Genomic DNA, 14,789 nt, shown 5'->3' on the forward strand with positions numbered 1-14,789 from the left:
TGCTGACTATTTTAGTTCTTAGGCAGTTCTGGAGTCCACTGCATTTTGGGGGCACCAGGGACCAGGCTTGCCTCTGTTAAGGGTATGCTGCTCAGTGCCTGTGGCTTCCCAAGGGGGTGGAGGTGCTGAAAGAGTACAGTAAGGGAGCTTTCAGCCTAGTCCGCTTTTCAGGGGTGGCCTGGGTGGTTCAGGCATAGTTGGATGGCCAGGAATGCCATGTGGACCCTGCCTGAAGTCCACAGCTAATTTTGCAATCACAGGACTCCCTTAGTAGAACTGTAGAGGGCAAGCTTGCCTGCCTCAACAGATGGACTCCTTTTGTGAAGGGCCTGGCATTTCCAGTTACAGCCTGAGTGAAAAGGCAGGAGAACTGAGTTCTGGGGAAGTCCCTCAGTCTCCCCTTGCTGAGAAGCCTGGGGTCCGTCATCAGCTCTATTTCCGTGTGGGCGTGGCTCGGTGCCTCCTTCTCTGGCAGCTCATGTTGATGCTGTGATTTCTTCATCTGAGTCTCAGGATATTCTGACATGTAATTGCCACGCCCCACCAAGGTAGGTGGCACCTCCCCCATTGTACCAAATAAATGGCAGTCTCTGTCAGAGCCCATCACTGCTCTTGGGAGCTGTTGGAGCTGTGATTCAGTCCCCTGCACTTTTGATAAAGGTTCTCCAACTTTTCAGCCTTCCCTCTTTTCTGTGCTTTAGGGCTCAGGGAAGGGATGGGGCTATGCCAGGCTCTGTGTCTTGTCCAGTGCTTGTCTAGCTGCTTCTCACTTTCTCACTTCCCAGGGAGTTGCTGGGATCCTGGCAGAGCTGCTCTGCCCCCAGGCAGAAGCAGATATCAATGGGGGCAGGAGGAGGAGACACAGGCATTAGGCGGCTATGGGTATTTAAGGTCAAAAGTCATGCCTGGCTTAGAACTTCTAGGAAGATACTGTAACTGGCTGGATTTTCGGGTGGAGGAAGTTCTGCCCCATGTTTCCTCCTTGTTGGTACCTTGAAGTTTTGTCTCAGGAGGTGGCTCAGATTTTCTGACTAGGCTTTGTGTCAGGCCAGGCTTCCCAGCTCCTTGTCCAGAATGAGGATCTCAGTAACTAGTGTCCTGGAAAGGTCTTGGAAATGTCTCCTGATGCTCATGTCTCCTATCACTGTCCCCACAGGTGTTGAGACAACCCCACTATGACATGCATTCGAGGAGTCCCTATCTCTGGAGAACCCTTTACAGCAGGTGATGGTGAGATGGGGCTCTGGAGGCCTGGGACACCTGTACTCATACCTGTCTCTTCTGGATCTTCTGGATATGCCCCAGCATTTTCTGCCCCTCTTTGTGTATAGCCCTTACCACTCAGTGCTCTCCAGCTTTCCCTGGACAGTGAGCTTCTACAGGGTGGGGAGCAGTGCTTATTCTCTGCTCTAACTCCAGACCCAGGACCAAGCCAAGCACACAGTAGTCATCAGAGGGAGTAGCTGGTCTTGACACACATGTCCTATGGGACAGTTTACCCTCTTAGACCATTTGCAGCCCTGGCCCTCCTCACCACAACCCATAGTTTTCCCAGAAAGAAAGGCTGAGCTGAGGGTCATGTGAATGCTGTCAGTTTTGGTGTGTAAACCCTGGACCTTCCTTCCTGAAGGGCCTAGCATCTAGCAAAGCGGCCTAGTTATAATGGTTTTTCATTATTCTTTTCTATTTAAACTGTAGTGAATAAACCTCATACTGGGGAGGTCTCCGACTTGAATCAGCAGGTGTGGATCCTTCAGGGTCAGACCATTGTGACAGTTCCACGGAGTAACAGTGTAACCCCAGGTGAGTGGTCATCCCGTGGCTGCTGCCTTGGAGGCAAGGGAAGGGTCACATTAGTGCACCTGGGATGCTGGCACTGGCCTTTTGTGAAAGGGTGGCTTGACAACAGGGCCCACCTGGAAGGAGGAGAATTTCACACCTGCCTGGGAAGCCATGTCAGGGAGAAGTTTGTCTGGACTAGGGTTTAGAAAGCAGAGAGGGTAGAGCAGCCTCCTGGGGGGCAGGAGAGCTGCTTTCAGTGACTAATGGCCTGTCCCATGGAAGAGGAGTATTTTATTCTGCCTGGCTTCAAGGTGTTCTAAAAGGACTAAATGAGTGGGTACAGGAAGGCAGATTTCAACATCACATTAAGCAAAACTTGCTAATGGACAGAACTCTTCAAGGATCAGAGGGGCTGCCTGGGGTTGGAGCTTCCCACCTTCAGGTGTTTACGCAGAGGTATGACAATCTCTAGGACAGGGTCTGCCACCTGTTTAACTCTGTGTGTTTGCTCCATTTCCTAGGGACGTGACTGGTATGTCATATGAATGAATGAATGAATGAATGAATACAGTAGTTGGCCATTTGGTGGGCCTGGGGTAGCAGGGATGACACTCAAAAGGTTTCTTCCTGCCCCACCTGAAAGATGCTGGCCTTGTCCTGACTTCAAGAGGAAACTGACACCATCTCCCCTCTTATCTTTATTAGTCACTGTCACTGTTGTCCCATGCAAGTATCCAGAGTTGCTTGAGCAAGGAAGAGGAGTTCCCATTTATTTGGGAATAGAGAATCCAGATATGTGTCTGTCTTGTGAGAACATAGAAGGGCAGCCCACTTTGCAACTGAAGGTGAGTATGAAAAATGACGTTTAAAAAAAAGGCCAATTTCTTTTATAAGATGTTTATTTGGTAGGTGATCTAATTTTAGAATTAAAAAAAGAAATATTCACCTATTCTTTTTTTTTTTAAGATTTTATTTATTTATTCATGAGAGACAGAGAGAGAGAGAGAGGCAGACATTGAGGGAGAAGCAGGCTCACCGTGGAGCAGGGAGCCTGATGTGGGACTTGATCCCAGGACCCTGGGAGCATGACCTGAGCTGAAGGCAGATGCTTAACCGACTGAGCCACTCAGGCACCCAAGAAATATTCTTCTATTCTTAAACATAGTTAATATTCCTGGATATTTTTGAGTAGTGTACATGCAATTGAGTTATCCTGACCCTCACTAGTTGAGGATGTTTGTCTTTCTTGAATTTTGAGATATTCTCAACCATTGTTTCTCTCTTTCATTCTGCCTTATCTTTCCTTTTGGAATTCCTATGCCTTAGTCATTGGAACTTCTAGATCCCTCTTTAATATCTTGTCTAATTTTCCATACTTTCTATCCTTTCATTGTTTTTGTTTTTTGCTTGTTGCATCCTGGGAGAATTTCTTGGTTCCATTTTCGAAGTCATGATTCCATTTTAAGCTCTTCCTATCTGCTAAATCATTCTCCCCTTGCTGTTTTCTGAAATTTCAATCTTTACTCTTGTTCCATAAACTTCAGCTCCATAAACTTCTATTTAATTCAATTCAATTTAATTTAACCCCATCAAATTCAGTTCAGCAAATGTGTGAGCTCTTACTGGCCTCTAGCTCTGTTGTGGCCATCTGACATACATTGGGGCACAGAACAGCAGAGAGCCCTGCCCTCATGGGGCATGGATTCTAGCAGGAGGAGAGAAATGGTAGACAATAATTATCAGGATGGGTAAGTTGGTGATGTGTGTAAGAGTGTTATGTCCCCTGGGAGAGCAGGATAGAGAGGTGGGCAGTGCTAGACCCAGGTGGAGTCGGGTTGCCATAGAAAATAGTGCAGCAGGCATGCTAAGATTTTAACAGACAGTAGAAGGCAACAAGAGAGTTAGCCAGCTGGGTGTCGGTGAGGGCAAGGATTAGCAGAGAAAACAGTGACAGGAGTGAATTAGGGAGGAGGAGTTCGGAGAGATAAAGGCAGATCACAAAGGGCCTTACTGGCATTTATAAGGACTTTGCCTTTCAATTTGAGTGAAATGGGGAATTATTAGAATGTTTTTAATAGGAGAGTGACATGAATGGACATAGGTTTTAAAATAATTATTTTGGTTGCTAGCTGAAAGCAGACTGTGGTGGACAGCAGGGGTGAAAGTCCTATGGGGAACTTCGACGTGATCTAGGTGAGATCTGATGGATGAGGGGATAGCAGTGAAGGTAGATAGAAGCCAGTCTGACTCTGAAAATATTTTATTTAAATTGAGGCAACAGGATTTGCTGACAGAGTGAATGTGGAGTGTGGTGAAGGTGGACTGAGAATTACATTTTCAGCTAAGTCCTGTCTAGTAAGCCGCCCTTCTATCGTGGTTTTGTCCTCAGATGGACTGAGAATCGACCACTGCATTTTGCCATGTGTGGGTCCTTAGGGACCTTGGTGACAGCAGTGTTGCTGCAGTGCTGGAGGTGAAAGCCTGGATGGAGGGGGTTTAAGAGAGGGACAGGAAGGGAGAAATCCAAGACAGCATATATAAACAACTATTACAGGGAAATTTCTGCAAAGGGAAGCTGGGAACAGTGATAGGCAATCAAAACAGTTATTTTTTAAGATGGTAGAATGACAGCAAATATGCTAATGGGAATGATGGAGAGAAAGCCAAAATGATGAATTGCTAGAGGAGCAGGCATAAGCTGGGGATGGCAGATGGGACCTGCAGCCCAGTCCTTCCTAGGCCGGACATTGAAAGGGAGGAGGAGGACGTACTGGAGTTTGAAATGAGAAAGTGTCTTTTTTTTTTTTTTAAAGATTTTATTTATTTATTTGAGACAGAGAGAATGAGAGAGAGAGAGCACATGAGAGGGGGGAGGATCAGAGGGAGAAGCAGGCTCCCTGCTAAGCAGGGAGCCTGATGCGGGACTCGATCCAGGGACTCCAGGATCATGACCTGAGCCGAAGGCAGTCGCTTAACCAACTGAGCCACCCAGGCGCCCTGAGAAAGTGTCTTTTTATTTGTTAAACACATCTCTATTGAATTTCTCTGTGTTGAGGAATGCAGTGATGAACAAATCTGGCAGTAATGATATGATTGATGGATAAATATACTAAGTTCAGATGGTAATCAGAACTAATGAAGAAAATAACCTGGTAGCGAGACAGGGAGGGGGTTCGAATGTGGCTGAATTACGGACCATTCCTGTGTAGTGGCTTTCTGGAGATCTTTAATTTAGTTAGAAATACTTATTTTACTTAAATACATGGTATATAAACATACAAAATATACTTCTATATGTGACATAGAAGGCATTTTCTGATTGCTCTATTTACTTTGTTGTTGTTTTTTGAATGCAAATCCTTTGGTTTGTTAGACCCTCTGTGTCTTTTTCCTGGCACTGACCTTTCTCACATGCTGGCAGTTGGTCAAAGACTAACACGGAACTTTGGTTAGAGCAATGGTGTTTGCAGGGCGGCGGCCCTCACTGCTGCGGCTTTGGTGGGAGAGGTCCTTGGTTTTTTGCTGCAAATCTGCATCTCCTTCCTTTTCCTCCGCTTGGCTTCTTGTGTGAGAAGAGTTCCAACTCATTGTTCGAGTGTGCCCACGTGTTCATTAACCTGTTCCTTGTGTCATTCCTCCTCCGTCTCTGGATTTGAGGCTGGGGGCTGGGAAGGTGAGATGGTGTGCTCACTCTGCTGCTCCTAGGCCTGTTTTAATAGAGGGATCAGGCTTTCTCGAGCTTTGGAACATTTACTGATTGCGTGCAAGTAATGTTGAAGGACTCAAACAGCCTCTGCTTCTCCTGCGGGGCCTTCTCTGTCATATTTTAGGAGGAGGAGATACTGGATCTGTACAATGAAGTCGAGCCTGTGGAGCCCTTCCTCTTTTACCACTCAAAGAATGGCAGGACCTCCACCTTCGAGTCCGTGACCTTCCCTGGCTGGTTCATCGCCTCCTCTGACAGAGGCCACCCCATCTTCCTCACTTCGCACCAGGGGGGAGTGTACAATGTTAACTTCAATTTAAATATCAACGCTTGAACTCAGGCTTGAGGGGGCAGCTTGGTCAGAGGTCTTTGTGTTAAATTTTCGAGTTCCCAGTGTGCTTTCCTCTATATTATCTCAGGGTCACTTTCACATCAGTGCTGAGAGGTGGGCAGGACCCTGTTATCACCGCACTTTATGAATGACTTCATGGCAACTGAGGCATAGAATGTGGGCTCAGACATAGGAGGGAAGGGTGATGTGATGTAAGGTTCTGTCAGGCTGAAGCTGTTCATCCCACAGCCATCCCACCGTATGAGTATGAGGATGTCGGGACCCAAAGACATTAGGGCATTCCCTGGGGGTGGATATGGAGAAGGCTCAGAGCTCATGAATCTTACCCAAGACCGGGTGACTAGTGCGGAACTGATTGTTTTTGTTTTGCTTTGTTTCCTTTCCTATTTGGATTACATTTTCCATATAGTTTGTATGTTGCTAGTATATCTCAAGTTGTATAATGTATCCTTTTAAAGGTTAAAGAACTTTTAAAGATAAATAATTCTTAATAACAGTTAAATTATGTTTTTTCCTAATTCTAATATGTAAACATAAGGCCAAATATAAACTTCATGTTTTTACACAATAAGAAAGCTAAAACTAAGATATAAAATGAAATAGCAAACATAGTAAACTGAAATTAGCAAGAGTAATTGAATGAGGATAGCTCTGTGGGTGAGCCTGGGACCGGGGCTTAGCTGGGGGGAGGAGGACCCCTGTCACTGCTGATAGGCTGGGGAGGAGATGATGCATGTAAAAGAGAACTATTATTTCACTACTTTCTGTACAGTCTCACAGCCTTGATTTCTTTGCCTCTTCTAGACTTTTCCTTTTAGGCATACTCACCATCCACATAATCCCTTTAAAAACTGCAGGAAAGGTCCCTTTCTCTGGAACAGAGAGCCTAGCTTTTTCACCAGCCATGCTTCAGATGATGTATTCTGATGAAATCTGATGAAATTAAATCACTGATTGTGAATTTATTTGTAGAAAGATGTAGCTCAGATATGGTTCTGTATATAATACATTTCTTATTTTGTCTCTGATGTTACAAATACAGAAAATTCTGTTTGCTTAAATACAATTTCCAAAATAGTACCAGTAAATTAAATTTTTTTTTTCTACTTTTGGACAATCAGACCACATACTCTACTAGCCAGGCCAGTAAGCAATCAGTAAGCACCGATTTAATGCAAGGTCTCTTGATTCTTTAAAGTTTTCTTCTTCAATTACGTATAGTTTTAGCATTGTAGTTTTATAAAAAACAACATTAAAATGGGCACTGAGCTAATTCTGGGATATTAAATAGAAGACTTGGTTATTGAATATTTATGACTATCCTCACTGCTAATAAATGGTGGCGGTGTCTTACATCTGCCAATTTACATTGTTACGTTGTCGGTTGTTACATCTGACAGTTGGGATCCAATGACACATTTGCGTGTGACAGGATTATGGTCTGAGTGTTACAGCATCTCCAGACTACCACAGGCTGTGTGGTGATTGCATTGTCCCATCTCTTTTTCTCTACCACCAAAACTGTTCATGCAGACACTGTGACACTTTGGGTTGTCACTTGGCACAGATTTGAGCCCAAACAAAGCTCAAATATGAGTCTTGGTGCCATGTAACTGGCTATCCTGATGATCCAGAAGAGGTTCTGATAACATATTGAGAGTGTAATCAAAATGGAAACATAGTAATCTCATAGTTGTGGAACTGGAGAACAGACTTCCAGGGATCCCTTGACTTATCCGTCACATTTGAGAAAGACCACAACATATGAAATCGTGGAAGGCTCCTGTGAGTAGCAGCATCCTCATTTTCAGGTTTATGGCCTGGTGAACATCTAGTTTTCATACATTTGAATATCAAATGCTCTGACATTGGAGTTCTAGGAGCTCCAGGCCAACATTCCTTGAAGGATTTGGTTCTTTTGGGTCTTTAGCAATGGGGTGGTATAAGGGGCTTGATGCATTGTGTTGGGGGAGGTCATCGAGAGGATATGACCACCAGTTGACCCATGAGCTGGACTCTGGCAGCTGGAGGCTCCTTACCCCCTCCCCTGTCCTTGCAATGTGTGTGTTCTGCTTGCCTTTCCTGCTCCCAGAAGCTGCTCCAAGGACATAAGCCTTGAGATAGTGATGTGATGTTGAGATATCTGGATGGTATATGTGGCCCAACCCAGTTAAAGCCTCTATATATATTTTTAATATTCTAGAGATCTACTTGTCTTGCAGCCACTCAAAGACAAGCGTTGTATGTGAGTTTCCTTGTTTATTAAATTTGCCACCTACCGATCTGGGGTGAATCGTCTCTTTCCTTTTGGTCTCAATCCTGACCCCCACATATGAGGACCAGTTTCACATTATACCCAGGAAGCTCCTGAGGAGGTGTAATCTGACAGATTACACTGAGAGAGGGGCTTTTGGATTCTGGTAAGGAATTAAGAACCTTGTCACCAAAATCACAACTGCAGTGAAACTGTTGAGTGGGATGTTTTTCTGCTTTGGGAATCATATCTTCTGGCACCAGGACTGCTAAAAGACCAAAGACTGCTTCCTGAAGCTGGACCTGATGATACCGTCCCTGAACTCATGAACGACTGGGCATGAGGGACTGAAGATGCTGCCTCCGGGACCCTGAGAACAGTGGCTGTAATAAATAATTCTTCATGTCAATAAAACATTACTTTTTCCTTCTCAGACTTTAAAAAGTTGTTTAAAAGAACATTCTTCCAAAACAATACATGTCTATGATTAAAAGTGATATTCTTCTGCCCTGATCCTATTTCCGTGATGCAACTGTTAACTCTTTTTCAGCTCTTTTTTCAGTTTTCTTCCATGTGTCTAGGGATATATTTACTTCTATTTCTTGAGTTACCAACTTGAGACATTATCTTTTCTACCAGACAGATGTCATTTGCCTCTCTACTGTACAAAAAGCATATGCCCTTTATCTGTTTGCTACAAGTTAATAGAAGTAGTAAGTCAAACAAAATTATATTTACAGAGAGTTAGATGACCTTTGGGTGGGTCCATTAGACAATGCTCTAATATGACATTGAAAAGGCACACAATAATCCTTTTGCCTTTTTCAAGATTTGGATAACTTTTCTGAATGACATCATTTTCCTTCAGCCTTTTCTTTTCATGGGTAAGGAAAGGGGGGATCGGGGCACCTGGGTGGCTCAGTCGTTAAGCATCTGCCTTCGGCTTGGGTCATGATCCCAGGGTCCTGGGATCAAGCCCCGCATCTGGCTCCCCGCTCTATGGGAAGTCTGCTTCTCCCTCTCCCACTCCCCCTGCTTGTGTTCACTCTTTTTCTGTGTCTTTGTCAAATAAATAAATAAAATTTAAAAAAAAAAAAGGAAAGGGGGGATCCTTGGAAGTGGATATGACTTGCTGCGGACTGCACTGACATTTATTAGAAGGACTGGAAGTATGATAATCTTGATTTTTGGTCTTTCAATTTCTGTCTCCTTGTGTTGGGATGTTATGAAGCACTGTGTGAGAAATCAGCAACAATTACCCAGAGCAAGACAGCAGAGCAAAGTATGAGCCACCTCGTTCCCATTATTGGGGCTATCCTTACCTAGCAGGGTGTCAGCAGATGACCCACCTAGGGCGGAACACTCCTGGCCACCTAAACATTGTTATGTAATGGTGTCAGTGCTGAAATATATTGTGTATCTGTATTTCTCAAACTTGAAACAGTATCAGAATCATCTGGGGTCTGAACTAAAAGCTCAGATGTTTGGGCTCGCTCTGGACCTAGTAAATTAAAACCCATTCACCTCAAAATTCCAACTTAGTAGGTTTAGAGCAGGGCCTAAGAATCAATATTTTACTAAGGGCCTTAAGGAATAGAATGCACTCCCACTGTTCATATGCCCATCATGTCTGTTTTAGGGTAGTTGGCTAATGTCAACTAGCAGAGTGGTTTTATTTGCTTGGGTATCCAGTGACTCTTCTGTGGTTGATGCTTTCTGGTGGGCATTAACATATAATACAAACATCTTCACATTTATGTCCGCTCCCATATGTCCATCCACATGTCTTTACTCCCTGTCTCCTTATCTTTCAGTCTTCTGATCAGCGAGCCACTCATTGACTACTGCCCAGGAATCTGTGTGTATTGTTCCTTTGGGACAAGTGAATGACCAGTAGTATTACTCCCAGCTACTCCCGTTGAATTATTTCCTCTCTTCACTATTTTTCAAGGCACTGCCAAGTGTGGTTGTAAAATAGTTGCGATCCATTTTTGCCTCATAGACCATGGTGAGCTGACCCATGTGTAAACAATACTTGGGCTTTTTTCTCCTCATTCAACTGGCTGTAGGGAGACCCTCCATACAACTGCAAATGCAAGCTAGGGGAAGGGCATTCGTACAATTGTGCTGGGTGACGTGGGGGTCTGCATTACCTGCTCATATAGCTTACATGTACACTCTGGTTCTGCTTGGATTCAATTCTGGATTGAGAGTGAACAGCTGCCGGGCATGTGTCTAACTTTATTGCTTGGTAGTCTGACATAATTCAAATCAAAATGGACAGTTTGGGATGAATGGTCACTTGGTGCCTCATATATGTGTTTCTCCATGAGGGCTCAGTAACACACAAAGAGCTATTTCTGAAAAAAGCATAGAATTCTCTGCTATAGAGGGCACCAGGTGGCTCAGTTGGTTAAGCATTCTCCCTGGGCTCAGGTCACGATGCCAGGGTCCTGGGATCAAGTCCCATATCAGGCTCCCTGCTCAGCAGGAAGTCTGCTTCTTTCCTTCCCCTTGCTTGTGCTCTCTCTCTCTCTCTCTCAAATAAATAAATAAAATCTTTTTTTTTTAAGATTTTTATTTATTTATTTGACAGAGGGAACACAAGCAGGGGGAATGGGAGAGGGAGAAGAAAGCTTCCCGCGGAGCAGGGAGCCTGATGCGGGGCTCGATCCCAAGACCCTGGGATCATGACCTGAGCTGAAGGCAGACGCTTAACGACAGCCACCCAGGCACCCCATAAATAAATAAAATCTTTAAAAAAATTCTCTGCTATAGAGAATTTTCTGCTTGATGCCCCTCCTTTATTATTCCCCAAAGTGAGCTTTTCCACATGATGAGCTTTAAATTATCTGGGACTGTTTTTGATTTGCCTTTAAGCTGGAAAGAAATTTTGCAGAGTGTGGAATTCCATTGCAAGTCTTTTCTTTCCATGTTTGAGATAATCATTCTACTGTCTTCTGACTGCCATTGTTGTTATTAAGAAGTTAGTTGTCAGTCTTTTGCTTCCTTGAAGATAGTGCCTTTTTATTATCTGTTGCTCTTACTAGCTTATCTTTGTCTTAGATTCTATGCAATTTCAGTCTGATATGGATTTCTTTTTATTTACTTGGGATTTATTGTGTTTCTGAAATCTGTGAATTGGTGTCTTCATCAGTTTGAGGAATTGCTAGCAATTCTTTCTTCAAATAGTGCCTCTGCCCTACTTTATCTTTCCTTTTGGGACTCCAATAAATGTCATAAGCTTTCTTACTTTATTCCCCACATCTTTTCCACCTTTTTCTGTATTTTCCATCATTCTTGTGTCTGTGCTATAATTTGTATTTCTTCTCATTTATTTTCAAATTAATTAATTCTCTCTTACTCTTTTTTTGTTTCCAGATTTATTGAGATATAATTGACATATAACATTGTATAAGTTTAATGTGTACAAAGTAAGGTGGTTATTTGATACACATATTTTGTTTGTTGTCTACTTGTGTGTTCTTGTAGTTCACTGAATTTCTCTAAAAGGATTATTCAGGGTTCTTTGTCAGACAGTTTATTTATCTCCATTTCTTTAGGGTCAGTCATTGGAGTTTTATTAGTTTTCTTTAGTGGTGTCGTGTTTCCTTGATTATTTGTGATCCTTTATTGATGTCTGTGCATTTAAGGAAGTAGGCACTTCTTTCAAGTTTTGTAGGCTGGCTTTGGAAGGGAAAGCCCTTTGCCAGTCAGCTTGTCCAGAGATTCTGGGTGGGCTTGCTGCTGAAGTTCTCACAGGCATGTCTGGTGCCTGGGTCACCAGGTGACCAGACCTGGTACTTGGGTCCATAGGGGCCAGTCTGGTGTCTGGGTTCACTGGGTTCACAGGCCCAGTGCCTGTCTCTGGTGGTAGGCCTGGGACTGGGGTCTGTGTAGATGGGCCTGATGTCTGCGTCCACAGGGGCTGGCCTGGTGGTGGGGTGGCCCTGGAGCCTGGGTTCATGGGAGCTGGCCTGGAAGCCGGGACTGTGGAGGCCACCCTGAAGCCTGGGTCCATGGGAGTTAGCCTGTAACCTGTAGCTTCGGGGTCCATGAGGGCCACTCTGGAATTTGGATCCATGCGGGCTAGCCTGGAGGCTGGAGCCATGGGAGTTGGTCTGGGGACTGGGTCTCTAGGGACCAGCCTGGTGCTGGGGTGGGCTGGTAGCCTGCATCCATGGGAGCCCACTCGGAGCCTAGGTTTATGGGTGTAACCTGTCTAGAGCCTGAGGCCATGGGGTCTGGCCTGGTGCTAGGGCAGCCTGGGGGCCTAGATCCACGGGAGACTGCCTGAACCTTGGGGCCAATGGTACCAGCTTGGAACTGGGGCAGGCCAGAAACCTCATTCATGGGAGCTTATCTGGAGTCTAGATTTGTGAAGGCTGCCCTGGGTGCTGGGGCAGGCTGGTAGCTTGGGGCCATGATGCTAGGGAGGGCCAGGGATCTGGATTAGCAGGAGGCTGCCTGGAACCTGGGTTTGTGGGGGTCTGCCCAGTGCTGGGGTGGACTGGTAGCCTGGTTAGAGCCCATCAGAGGTCTGGGGCCATGGGAACTGGCCTGATGCTGGGATAGGCCCAGAGCCTCAGGCCACAGGAGTCAGTCTGGTGCTGGTGTGGGCTGATGGTAGAATCCACTGTGAAGGCAGTTCCTTACTTCACTCTCCTCCCATGAGTTGGATGTCTCTACCTTGGCTTGGTTGGGGGTTGGGCAATGGGAGTAATGTGAAACTATGTTTCCTATCCTTTTTTCAATACATCTTTTCTTATTTCTGTGTTCTACCCAGGTGCTGTCATCTCTCACCTGGAATTCTTAGCTCTTGTGGAAGTATTTTTATGTATGGATAATTGTTCAAATTGACATTTCTGGGAGGCAGTGAGTGCTAGAAATTCCTATACCATCAGTGGTACTCTCTAATTCTTCCTTCTGCTGTGTGCTGTCTGTTGCTAAATACAAGTTTTGGTTTATATCATTTTATTTATTGTGTTATATAATTCTAGAGATGCTGTTTAACTCTTCCAAATCTGCCACATTTCATAGTTTGCTGTTCTAGAAAAATATATCCATGTTTGTCATTTGCTTCTTAAATATGGTTAGGATAGTTGTTTTATGCTCTGTGTATAATAATTACAGAATCTGATGTCTGTGTATGTTTCTGCTATCTTGCTTTGTTTATTTTTTTGGTTCTTGTTCTTGTGATCTTGTTTACTTTTTGCCTGGTAATCTTCAACTACGTGTGGCTTGTTGCCTTTGTAAAATTATTTAAGTGGCTCTGCCCTCCTCTAGAGAGGCTTTCTCTTTATCTGGTGGAAAGTGTTTGGTCTACATTAAACCAATTTGAGAGTTCCTGGCTCAGTCAAGCTGTGAGTACTCAAAGTGGAAATCCTCCAGAGGGCCTGTCCACAGCCATAGCCTTCCAGGAATTACTTCTTTTCTTTATATCTTTCCCTCCCCCACTTTGTTCAGTGCCAAGACAGCCCACTTCATGGGTCCCAGAGATTGGGGAAAGGTAAGAGTGGGTCTAGATCTGGTTTGCTTGTCCCCCCTCTAGTCATAGGCAGCTCCTGAGTCTTGACCTCTTTTTTTTTTTTTTTTGTGCTGCTGTGACTAGAGTATGGCATGTGCGTGTGTGTGTGTGTGTGTGTTATATCAGCACAGAGCATATACTTCAGTAGTTTTAATGCTCCTTTATTTCAGATCCTTATTCCATAAGTCTGAGATAAACCCTGAGATTCTGCATTTCTGACAAGCTTCCAGGTGATGCGAATGATACTGGTCCACAGGTCACACTCTGAATATTGAGGATATGTAAATGGACTGTTCCATTTAATAACTTGGCAATATGTGAACAATAGCCAAATTGAATGATGGGAATTGTGCTATAGAAGTTGGGAAGGAACTGAGGTGACATGTTAGACCTTGACGTGAAGTGAAGATAGATATGGTGGACAAAGGAATGAAATCCCAAGTTGGATCCAGTTCTGGCTACCTGAAGAGAGAAGGAGGGCTATATCTCTAGATTTTATTCCTATGGAGTTCTTTTCTTACAGAAAGAGAAATTTCCTTCACATATTTGACCCCGTGTCCCTTCTCAGGATCATCCACCACCTTGGTGGTAAAGGATACACCTCCATACTAGGGAGACATAAGTAGAGGTCTCGGGTTATCTGGTATCATCAAAGCCCCCATCACCTCAGCTAATGGCACTGGCTACATGGAGCTCCATGTATTTATAGGATGAAATAATGAATCTGAAAGGATCCACATTTTATTAGCTGTGGTCCCGAGTGAGTTTGCATGCATCATCCATACCAATGTATCTTGAATATTTGCTTCTTTGTACCTTATGGCAGGACATTGAATCTCTCTCCTCAAGATATCCAAGTGGGTCTGGTCCTACCTAAGGAGCATGGGAGTGATGCCATAGGCTCCGAACTTTCTTCTTAGAGTGTGGAAATCAACTCATGCTAATGGATACCTAGGGCAACTCCTCATCATAGCCACAGATTGATTCTGAATCCTAGTTTTGACTCAGAGGCACCTACTGCACATTTAGGTGTGGGTGCTTCATGATTCCACACTCCTGAAGGAATGGTTATGGGGCTATCCAGGACAAGATGATAATGACCTTTCACATCCCACTGTGCAGTGGGAATCCCTTGGAACTGTATACAGTGTGAACATGAGGGTGTTAG

At 44.4% G+C, this 14,789-nt stretch overlaps 1 protein-coding gene across 1 annotated transcript; it reads left to right on the plus strand.

The window, feature by feature from the left end:
- Positions 1-1,175: 1,175 nt before the first annotated feature.
- IL36G (interleukin 36 gamma) lies at positions 1,176-5,822 on the plus strand. Its single transcript, XM_032411184.1, has 4 exons — positions 1,176-1,230; positions 1,699-1,803; positions 2,488-2,627; positions 5,613-5,822. Exons 1-4 carry the CDS (start codon positions 1,176-1,178, stop codon positions 5,820-5,822), a joined length of 510 nt encoding a protein of 169 aa, XP_032267075.1.
- Positions 5,823-14,789: the final 8,967 nt, after the last annotated feature.

This window comes from Phoca vitulina, unplaced genomic scaffold, assembly GCF_004348235.1.
Source record: "Phoca vitulina isolate PV1807 unplaced genomic scaffold, GSC_HSeal_1.0 scaffold12, whole genome shotgun sequence".
Taxonomy (NCBI): domain Eukaryota; kingdom Metazoa; phylum Chordata; class Mammalia; order Carnivora; family Phocidae; genus Phoca; species Phoca vitulina.